This window comes from Haemaphysalis longicornis, unplaced genomic scaffold (assembly GCF_048455015.1).
Source record: "Haemaphysalis longicornis isolate Haplotype H1 unplaced genomic scaffold, Haemaphysalis longicornis Haplotype H1 scaffold_16, whole genome shotgun sequence".
Lineage (NCBI taxonomy): Eukaryota > Metazoa > Arthropoda > Arachnida > Ixodida > Ixodidae > Haemaphysalis > Haemaphysalis longicornis.
Genome location: NW_027526266.1, coordinates 14872786 through 14884557, shown reverse-complemented (window position 1 = coordinate 14884557; position 11772 = coordinate 14872786). Strand labels below are relative to the sequence as shown.

Here is an 11772-nt window from a genome sequence, read left to right as displayed (position 1 = left end):
AATTCTAAAGTGTGGGCCGCATAGTAACTCAGCATGCTGCTTAGTTTGGCCTTGTGCATGTGCCATCAATGGGGATGTCGTATGAACCAAAAAACTTGCATGTTGCAGCACTGTTTATAAACAAGTCCTCTCGATACACAGTTCCGACAAAGGTTGTTTTGGTGTGAGAGTTGCGTGATTAACATTAATGAATTCCGGCACTTCTGCTAGAACAAGCAAGTGCCCACTAATCACGCTAGAATAGAGGGGTACAGCACTTTCCAGCTTGAAATGCAGAAATTAGTAGCCGTTTTCAGGCGGCACCTCTTGCCATGGTGTGCAAGATGTAATTTTAATACTTAAGGGGCGGCCTATAACCTTACAGACACCAAATAAACGTCTATTTAAATGAAAGATTGATTGCTGCGCTGCTTGCAACGCAGACGATTAGGCTCGTCGTAGTGGAGGGCTCCGGATTAATTCTGACCACCTGGGCATCTTTAACGTGCGCCGAAATCTCGAACACGCGGACGTTTTTGCTTTTCGCCTCCATCAGGAAAGCGGTCGCCGCGGACCAAAATCGAACCCGCGTCTTTGTGCTGAGCAGCACAACGCTTCAGTCGCTGAGCCACCGCGGCGGATTTTATTGAAATCAAAGCACTAGTGGTGTTTCTAGCACAGAACTAGGCTCTTCACCACGGCTCTTCACCACTTAAAAAGATGCAAACGCTAATTCGCTGCTCGAATCACGTCAATAGTTTATGCGAACGGCGAAATAAAGGCTTCCGTCAAATAACCTAATCGAACAATCCTACTTAGCTATCGGTATCTCCTATGTAAACCCAAAGGAACACGCAAGACACTAAGCGTCCCTACCAGCTAAGCGCCCTTTCTACCCACGGCAATATGGCCGCCGACCGGTTTCCCCGGTTTCACCTCCCCGCGTTGCCGGATATGGGAGCCCTCCACTCCATAAGTTTTATACAACCTCCTTGGCTTAGGGCGCTTAAAAGCCGTTCACCAGACGCGGTCGTTTCCCGATGACTGAGGTGGTTAGACCAGCCAAGGGTCACTCACAAGAGCACTCTTTATCCCGTGAAACCGCCGGCGCGCTCGGCCGTTCGACTGGCGTGTAGCAGACGACGCGTCTCTAGCAGACGACAACAAGCACCGGCAAAAATGGACCCAGTAGCTACTCTACGTGTAAACCGAACTTGCTGGACACGTGCTAATGTGTATGCTTTCATAAGTCGAAAGAAAATTTTACCCAGCCCTCTTCCTAGCGCGAGAAATGCAGCATGCGCTCAGCGAAAAAAAAATTCCCCCGCACCTCCCCGAACGGAATCGTGCAGAAATGCGAATGCATTGGGTGCACCGATAAGTGTGTTGCGAGTAATGGCGTAATTAATGACGAGAGTGTGAACGTAATCATTTATTCATCAGCACCTGTTTGTGTTATCGTTGTACCTGACGGCCACAATCACTGCCTTGTGATCGCTAAAGTGCACGGTCAAAGGGTCTTTGAGAAGCGTACGCGCGTCACAGTTTCGCGTAAAGACCAGATCAATGCAACTCCCGTGAATGGTAGTGGGGCACGTCTCGAAGCCGGCAGAGAGACAATGTATAGAGTGCCTGGTCAGCATGTACTCGACCAGCCACTCACCACTCTTCCCGAGCGTGTAACGCGTTCGGCATTACGCGCTCTTCGCTTCGCAGACTTGTCTTCTTCTCCAACCGATGATGATGACGTGGAAGCAACTGCAGTGACGTCACCGCCAGGGAGAGGCGTAATGCTGACGTTGCATTGTGTGAACCCCCGAATAAGAAATGCATTCGCATTTACGACGACGACGACGACGAAGGCAGAACTACGAGGCGCGCGCTCACGTGCGCTCGCGCTGGAGGAATGCAGGCGCACGCCGGCCAACGGAGCAAGACAACCCCCGGCTAATAAATTCATTCGCATTTAAAAGCACGTGCCGAAGCGGCGGCCGCCCGGGCGTGCTCCCCCGGAGGGGAGAGTGCAGCGCCACCCGCCGATCGTTCCGGAGCCTATACTTACGGAGCGGCTGTGCTCAATCCGAGGTGAACCTGACGGGCTTCTCCAGCCCGCACATGGTGTGCGTGGTGGCCACGATGCGATACGCTCGCACTGATACAACTCTCGTATCCATCTACGTTCCCCCCTCCCGCGCCGGGGACCCGTCGGAAATGCGTACTCTGCGCAACTTCTGCGGAAGGATGTCGTCTTCTGCGGGGACCTAAACGCGCACCACCACTGCTGGGGCAGCCGCTGAGTCACCTCCCAGGGCCGACGAGTGGCTGAGCAATTGGGGCCCACCGGCCAAACCCCCTTGAAAACCGCGGCGCACACATTTGTGCGGAAAGGGGGAGTGCGGACCTGCAGAGACGTCACGCTGGCCAGCGAACGGTGTCTATACGACTGGGATCCCGAGCCGGACACCTGGGGCTCCGATCATCACCCCATCCCCATGGCGCGGTTTCCCCATGGCCCGCGCCATGGGGAAACCGCGGCACCGCACGTACAGCATCGTTCGCTGGGCCGACTTCCGCAGGAACGTCGAGGAAAGCGAAAAGCCCATTCTAGAAAGCACCTCGTCCGCACTCACCGCCTCCACCTCCCAGTATCAGGTGAACGAGGGCCAGACGGTCCCTGATCTAAAACTACTAAACCTACGTGCTGCAGAAAACCACGGAAGAGTTCGCGCCCCGGAGGAATTCGCCTCCTTCTACGCGCGGAATGACCCCCAGACGGACAGCGCGTCACCAAGTGGTGTCACGGCGGCTCCGGAGCCATGCGCGCCGCCTGCCCTCCCCAACTGGGAGAACGCCGACGACGTCACGGCGGCCTTCAGCGCGCCCTTCACCCCGGCCGAGCAGCACGCGCAATTCAAAATGCAAAACGCAAAAGGGCGCCGGTAGCCAACGGAATAACATACCAGGCAATTCGAAACCTAGATGACAGGCAGATCTCGCGGCTCCTCGAATTTTATAACCACCACTGGTTATCTGGAACCCTTCCCGAACAATTTGGCCTCCAATCGCCCCCGTCCTAAAAAGAAACAAGCCTCCGAACGTCTTCTCATAATTCAGGCCCACCTCCCTCACGAGCGGTGCCTCCAAAATTCTGGAGTCCATGGCGCTCGCACGACTGCACTGGTACGCGCGGAAAAACGACCTAAACCCAGAGCAAGAGACGGGTTTCCCCCGCCAACGCAGCGCCATTAACTCCATCGCAGACCTGGTCTCGGCGCTTGAGCACGCCAAGACAACAAAAATAGTCATTTTCGTCGTGCTCCTGGGCGTCCGGAGAGCCTTTGACTGCCTCCCACAGAGCACGATCCACGCCGCTATAGACCGCAGCAAAATAACCCGCCAAATGCGAGCGAACTTGGAGGTGTTTCTCTGCGGCCGACAGCTGCGCGTGCGGCTCTCCGGATGCACCAGCTCGGCCCGACTGGTCACTACAGAGTCCCCCTGCGAAGTGCATACCTTTCCTATAAAGTATAAGGTATAAGTGTACCTTTCCTATTCAACCTCGCCCTCGCCTCGCTTCCTGCTGGCCTCCCCAACGTCGCCGACACCCCAGTACATATGAGCACATACGCTGACGACGTAGCCATATGGTGCACAGCCGACAAGAAACGCCACCTACGTACCCGCGACACCACCCAGCTGACTCCAACTACTATAGTTAAACGCCTGCAACATCTTGGATTGGAGGTCTACCACGAAAAAATTCCCCGCATTTCCCCGAGGAGAAGAATGTGAAAGTGTGAATGCACGAGTTGAATTTGCGCGGTTCGGTAATGTTCGCGAAAGAGAGATCACACACACACACACACACACACACACACACACACACACACACACACACACACACACACACACACACACAACTACAAAGAAAGAAAGATGCATTTATTCACAGACACCTATTTGTGTTGTCGTTGTACTTGATTGCTAGAGCGGATCTCAGCTTTGAAATTTCGTGTCAGTACTCCTTTAAGCGGGTGCATTAGCCCTTCTCACGGCCGCCTCTTGGCCAATCCCCCACTTTCATTTCATTTCATTTCATTTTATTACCTTAAAGGTCCCCGGAGGGACATTACATAAGGGGTGGGGTTACACAAAAACGTACAAAAAAGCCATGAATTAGTTTGAAAAATGACTTGTGACGCTATGCATAAATGTTGATGGACAGGTGATTGCTGCAATATGGTGGGGGAGGTCATTCCAGTCTTTTGCTGCACGAAGAAAAAATGAGGCAGCAAAAGTAACGGTGCGGGAACGTTGACGGGTAACTTGAAAGATATGGCCAATGCGATGTGATCTGCGAAATGGGGGGGAGATGTAAGGTTCGATTGCAAGTGGACTGTGAAAAAGTTTATGAAACAAGCAAAGGGTATCAATGCGGCGGCGGGAAGACAGAGGGGACAGGCCAATTTCCACTTTTAAAGATGACACGCTAATGTGATAGGCATATGAGGAATGAATGAATCTAGTAACCCGGTTTTGAAGTGATTCGAGTGCAGTGATGAGATACGCGTGGTGTGGGTTCCAAATTGACGACGCGTATTCGAGCTTGCTTCTTACGAGGGATTGATAAGCTAGTAATTTTGCATGGCGAGGTGCGTTGCGCAGATGACGTTTTAGGAAGCCGAGAGTACGATTAGCAGCAGCGATGATAGTCCGGATATGCTCAGTCCAAGTTAGGTCACTGCACAAAGTTAGGCCAAGGTATTTGTATGATTGCACAAGTTGAACATTAGTGTTAGAAATTATGTAGGAAGTGGTCATCGGGTTATGGCGACGCTGAAACGACATAAGTTTACATTTGTTAGGATTAAGTTCCATTTGCCAGTGTTCACACCAAAGCTGTACTTGGTTAAGGTCACATTGGAGGCTAATTTGATCGGATACATTAGTTACTGTGCGGTACAAAACGCAGTCATCAGCAAACATGCGTATGTTACAAGTTAAGTTCGTTGGGAGGTCGTTAATATATATTAGAAATAACAAGGGGCCAAGGACGGAACCCTGAGGGACACCTGATGTAACTGGAATAAAATTGGAGAGCTGATTATTTACAAGGACAGATTGGAAACGGTTATTTAAAAATTCTTGGATCCAGATTAAGACTGCGGGGTGTAAGTTTAAGTGGAAAAGCTTCAGTAACAGGCGTTTATGGGGTACCTTATCGAATGCTTTGGTGAAATCTAGAAATATGGCGTCGGTTTGATGGTTATTATCGAGATTGGAATGAAGGTCATGGACAAAAAGTGCTAGCTGTGTTTCGCATGAAAATCCTTTTCGGAAGCCATGTTGTGCAGGATGAAAAAAATTAACCTCGTCAAGAAAACTGATAATGTGAGTGAATATGACGTGTTCCATGATTTTGCAAGGCACCGACGTTAAGGAGATTGGACTATAATTTAGAGGCGAGTTTTTGTTACCGGTTTTGAAGACTGGAATGACCTTCCCTTTTTTCCAATCGTCGGGCAGTTGGCCTGTTGAGAGTGACTGTGAAAACAATAAACATAAGTATTCGGCACAGACATCTACAGTGTTTTTAAGGAACTTGGAGTTAATATTGTCTACACCAGCGGAGGACGACAACTTTAGGTTGTTTATTATAGATATTATACCGGACACGGAAAATGTGATGGATGGCATGAAGAGTTCGATAGTGGAAGTCGGCATGAAAAATGGAAGGTCTCTTTATTTTGTGAACACTGATCCAAACGCGTTATTAAAGATTTTTGCACAATCGACGTCACTCACTGGTCTGCCGGCATCATCGGTGAAGTTAGTCGATTGAGTTGGGTGAGGGTTGATTATTTCGAAAAACTTGCGTGGGTCACTTTTTAGAATGTTCGGCAAGTTATAGTTATAGAAAGAGTGCTTTGCTTCGCATATCTTTCCGAGGTAGTCATGTTCAGCTACATAGTATTTTTCCCATGCGCATTGGCTTCCCTTCTGTTTGGCTGAACGAAAGAGGCGTTTCTTTTTGTTTTCGAGGCGTTTTAATGTTCTGGTGAACCAGGGCTTTTGAGTGTCGGCCTGGAAATTAAATGTGGGTATATATTTGCTCACAAGATAATCCACTTTGTCCGTAAATATTTTCCAATTATCTTGCACGCTTCTATTTTGGAATAATGATTCGAATGATGGAAAGAAAGAGCGGAGTTCATCAATGATTGCTGTATAATTTCCTTTGTCATAAAGACGTATAGTTTTTTTACTTTTCTGACGAGACACCGGTTTGAACGTAAACTCAGCATGAATTACCTTGTGATCGCTAATTTCTGGAAGATATGAAATGGACGAAAGGCTCTCAGGGTGATCCGTTAGTATTAAATCAAGGGTATTGGCGCACGTATGAGTTACGCGGGTTGGTTCAGTTACAAGTTGGGTTAATTTAAAGTTTAGGCACACATCAAGAAAGTCGTGCGCTTCGGGTTCTCCTGACGTCAAAGTAATTTGGTTTACCCAGTCAATGAGAGGATGATTGAAATCCCCACAGAGGAGAATGCGGGCGTTAGGGTATGCAGTAGATAGATCATTTAACATATCGTTAAGCTTACGAGCAAAATCGGGAGTGCTGTGGGGAGGTCTACACTCTTAACAAAAAAGCTCGTAAAAGGGTAGTAACGGCTGTATTTACTAACTTTTTACGGAGTTTACTACCCCCCAATACGGTACGTAGTTCCCACCACTAAGTGTGGAACCGTTACTAGTCTAGACCGTGCACTTAGTAACTGCTCCTGGTTTGATACTAACATTGACTGAAGTAACAAATTCTATGAATTAATAAACATAATAACTACAGCTCTTTTTCCACACCAAATCACGATTAAAAAGTTTTTGCAAATCCACATGCTGTCTTGTATATGCTCACATTAAACTGCATAATTCTAAAATTATCGCTAAAATATTTTATTTTTATGACTAGCCCACCGACTCTCTCGGGGGCTTTCCGCTGCTGGCTATAAAAGCAAGAAGAGCAAATGTATTTCCAAGGTAACTAAGTATAGCTCGTTCTCCTCGTGCATCCCGTTGACTTTCTTGCTCAATTCAGTTGTTGGTTGTCCACTTGTATGTGCGTGATGCATGTGTCTATGTCGCGCTGCGCACTCAGCAGATCCACATTGTCACGCGTAGCTTTTTACTAGGTCATGCATGACCAGTTAGTAAAGGCAACTAAGTGCCTAGTCAATACTGGGACAAGTAACTGGTTAGTGTTCTGTTAGTAAGTGCGCCGACCTTTTTTTTAAGAGTGTATAGCAGGCACCAATTAAAACAGTTTCGGGAGTGGCGTGGCAAAGAAGCCATATAATTTCGTGGTCAGTCTGAATGTTAATTGCAGTACAAGAAATATCTTTGCTGATTGCAATAGCCACGCCTCCGCCTCGCCTATCTATGCGGTCCTTGCGAAAAACTGTAAAATTTGGAAGGTCTGCTAGAACTTCATGGTCGCTGATGTCAGGGTATAGCCACGTTTCTGATAACACTAAAATGTTACTGCTCGATGAGGAAACAAGATTAGAAATGACGTCTCGCTTTGGTAGAAAACTGCGTATATTAGTAAAGATAACTGAGAAGGAAAGTAGTGGGCGTGGGGTGGATCTGGGGCCATGACGCACGTGTGGATTGCGAGGAACTAGCTATAGTAATTCTTTCACCGTTTGTGTCGATTCGTCAAATATGTAGCGTTTTTGCCCATGCGTAGGGTTTTAAAGGTCAACATAAATGGACAGGACTGGGACCTTGCGAAAGCGATAAGATGCCTGCGAGCGATTCGAACTGTGGCGGAAAAGTCTTCGCCAACGCTGTAATCGGTATCTTTGAGTTTGCGGCCGTTTGAAAGAATCTTGTCCTTTGTTTTAAAAGTGTTAAATTTTACAATTATCGGCCTTTCCTTGTCTACAGCGTGACGGCCAATACAATGCGCTCTGTCTATGTCCTTTGGTTCAATATTCAGCTCCATGTGATTAGCACAAAGAGCAATTACTAGTTTTTCTGGTTCAGTAAAATGTTCGGAAGGGTTAGTGTCGGGAATTCCATAGAATATTAAATTGTTTCTGCGGGAGCGATTTTCAGAGTCGTCCACTCGGGCTGATAAGCTGTCTATCTGGTGGGACATCTGAAGTGTGGTAGCCTTTAAGCTGTCCATTTCAACTTTAAGAGATGAAAGGGACTTGAAGTGGCTCTCAAGATCTGTTATCCGTTTACTTAAGTCTGTTATTACTTTATCAGTGGATTGCAGCTGATCTTTCAACTCCTTTAGTTCGGTGAGAACGGTGGATTGACCAGCGGATAATTTTTTTAATTCGGTGGCAACTTCTTCAATGGTACCAGGGCCGGGGTTTGTTTCAACGTCACCGGCTTGGAGCAACAAGGAATAAATGACACTCGCGCATTCAGCGGCAATGGCAATGCAACACTGTGGGCTCGGTGACTGTATCAAAAAGTAATTACTAGATTTTTTTAGCGAACAGACTGTGTGAATTACTGACCTGCATGGCAAAGGCGAACGGATTAGTGAACTGCGCTGCTGCGCAGTCACCGAGCCCACAGAGGGCAGATGGACAGGGATGGTCTTTTATAGGAGAGGCGGCTGCTGATGTCGGTGGCGATGTGGTTTTCCATGATGAATCCAGGTATCCGGGAGGGCAGGAGAGGAGGAGGGGTGGCGCTTCCGTACACGCCGAAGCGTGAGCGAAGTGGCGTGAGCAGTTGCCTGCGCCGATCCCGCAATTGTGCGTCGCTGGGATCGGTGAGGCTGCAGATTGGGGCAGCACGAGTCCAGAAAGCAGGGCTGCGGCGAAGAGGGCGTAGATCTGCATGGCAAAGGCGAACGGATTAGTGAACTGCGCTGCTGCGCAGTCACCGAGCCCACCGAGCCCACGTGGGTATGTGCCATGTCAGCGGCCAGGCAGCGCGCGCCCATCTCCCCCCGTTGCCAAGGAAGACGAGGAGATTCCTGGCCAATCCCCCACGTGGGTATGTGCCATGTCAGCGGCCAGGCTGCGCGCGCCCATCTCCACGTGCGCGGACATCGCCGGTGGACGCAGGTTCAGGGTCGCTTAAGAAGTGCATTGCACTTAAAAACAGCAGCGCTCGTCTACCACCCCACCCCTAGAAACGCGCGCCTAACACCGCCGCTTCTCATCAGCGACGCTCCCCTCCCCTGGCAGAAGGAGGCGAAATATCTGGGAATAATAATACAGCACCGGGTCTTGTGGCTTCCCCTGGTGGTGGCCAACTCATCGCAGTACAGCGGGCCATCCGATCCCTGGTCGCCAGGGGCAGGGGTTGCACACAGGAGTGGGCGCTGCGCGTCTACGACGCCGCGGGCGAGTCCCACGTCCAGTACGCCCTCACGCTAATCACCCCCAGCAAGACGAACTGGGCCAAAGTGGAGCGCGACCACACCACCGCCATACGCCTGTGCCTCGGCGCCCTCGAAGCTCACCTGTTGCAGAAACCCTGACAGAGGGCAACGCTTGGACAACGCAGATCCTCACGCGGAAAGCCGGACTCTGCGTTCGATCGACTCACGCGCTCGCCCGACGGAGCAGAGCTCCTAAAACGCCTCGACGCGCAGCCAGAGTCAACAGCCGGCAACTCGCCGCGGCGTACACCGACATCACCGGCCTCACGCAGCCGATCCCTTATTCTAATAACGTTGGCCGATCCCTCCTCTCGACTCCCACCGCGCCCCGACTGTGTTCAACCCCTGCCCCTGGCGACCAGGGATCGGACGGAACGGAAACAGAAAAAATGGTCCCGGAGAAAATGGCCCCGCAAAAAATGGTTCCAGTGACCATCTAGGAAAAAATGGTCCCATGGCCCAGCCAACGTGTTTCCCTTCAAGTTAGTCCGATCTGAACTTTGTTGTGGTTTGATTTTGTCCCTTTGCGTTTTAGCTAAAGGTTTGAGAAATATCGAATGCTTTAATATTCCTATTAGGGGCCGAACTTAAAGCCTTTGGAGGCTAAAATCTAACAAAGGAAATTGGGTACACAGACAGACGGACGGACGCACGCTTGGATGGATGGATGGATGGATGGATGGATGGATGGACGGATGGATGGATGGATGGATGGATGGATGGATGGATGGATGGATGGATGGATGGATGGATGGATGGATGGATGGTAGGGCTGAGCATGGATTAAACATTTTAATGCAAGTAATTGGATTAAAACCGCACAAGCAACTGCGAGGCCTGCAACTGTCGGTTTAGTAGCTTAGTCGAACACAGCCATCTCAGTGTCTGAAAGGTCATAGAAGCTCTAGGCTGCGTGGTTTCGTCAGTATCGGTGAAAATTGCACAAAAAGCCGTATAAGCTCCATCAAAGAAGCTCACAGCGTCGTCCCGTGTCTGGGACATTTCGGTGCAAGGCATATCGGTGCAGGACGTTTCGGTGCAGACATTTCAGTGTACGGATATTTCGGTGTACGTACATACACGGCCGCTGGATGAAAGGCGCTCATCCAGCGGCCGCGGCACAGGCACGGCCGCTGGCTGAAAGGTGCGCCCTCATCCAGCGGCCGTGGTACAGATCGGTGTATGGATACAGTTTCGCTGCACGGACACCTCCGTGCGCAAACATTTCGGCGACCGAATTATCGTGTGCTTGCTTGTTTGAAACAGCCATTATATTTTTATTTTCGCTTAACATGGGCCATAGACAACAATCTAGCGCAGCGCTTGCATTTTTAGATTGGTGCCGTCTTCTTATTTCTCCGGGTATTTTTAGAAACTGAACATTTCTATGTTTTTCTTTAATGCCTCGTTCATTTTAACAAGACAACCGTTCTTGGTTCGATTAACCGGCTTTACTCGAACAAGGCTTTTTCGTGCCTTGGCTTTGGGACCAATTTTTCCGGGACCATTTTTTCCTACCTTGGAATTGGGGCCATTTTTACAGGGACCATTTTTTCCGGGACCATTTTTTCCTACACCCGGGATCGGATGGCCCGCTGTACTGCGATGAGTTGGCCGTGAGGGGGAAAAAGCGCTTCACGGCCGCAGAGCAGATGTACAGTGCGCAACACCCTTGCCTATATAACACCGAGTTTAACTTCAACTGGGTACCTCTCAAGGCTGCAGACTCAAACTTCTCACAAAAAACGTTGGGGTCAAAATATATGGTCAAGACTTCAGAATGACACAATAGTTTTCTTCGAATGCTTTTCGGCCGAGGCAAGATAAGGCTATAAGTACGAAACCTGTGTTACAGACAAGGGTATGGTCCTCTGTACAAGGAGGAAGCCGGCAGCGAACGAAGACTCGCCCTGTTCACCAACGGGTCGATGACCCCCGGGCCTCCGATCAGCGCGGCGGCGGCGTGCGTCGCCCCCCAGATGAACAGGCACAGCCGGTGCCGGCTGCCCTTCCCCGCGTGCTCAACAACAGCAGAGCTGGCGGGGCTACACCTAGCCGCAGACATGGCCCTGGGGCAGCAGACCGCCTTCACTTCAGTCACGATTTATTGCGACAACAAGGCCTCACTCCAGCGCCTGCAGCGCCCGCAAGGACACACAGCGGGCGTAGCTTCCCTGCACACCAAGCTCTGTGTCATCGCCACCCAGGGGTGCGCAGTCCACCTGCAGTGGCTGCCCTCACACGTCGGCATAGAGGGCAACGAGGCTGCGGACGCTCTCGCCAGGGAGGCGCATTCTGTCGACTAGCCGCTCACCCCCGACATCTCCCCCCTCGATGAGGCCAGAAACATCTTCACGACCGAGCTTCGCAAGCTA

The 11772-nt window shown here is 50.2% G+C and overlaps 1 protein-coding gene across 1 annotated transcript; it reads right to left on the bottom strand.

The window, feature by feature from the left end:
- Nucleotides 1–4137: 4137 nt before the first annotated feature.
- On the bottom strand, nt 4138–11462 carry LOC144166035 (uncharacterized). The gene is made up of 5 exons (XM_077695703.1): nt 11307–11462; nt 9413–9478; nt 9237–9298; nt 8520–8895; nt 4138–4333 (listed from the first exon to the last, which is right to left on the bottom strand). Exons 1-5 carry the CDS (start codon nt 11460–11462, stop codon nt 4232–4234), a joined length of 762 nt encoding a protein of 253 aa, XP_077551829.1. The 3' UTR covers nt 4138–4231.
- Nucleotides 11463–11772: the final 310 nt, after the last annotated feature.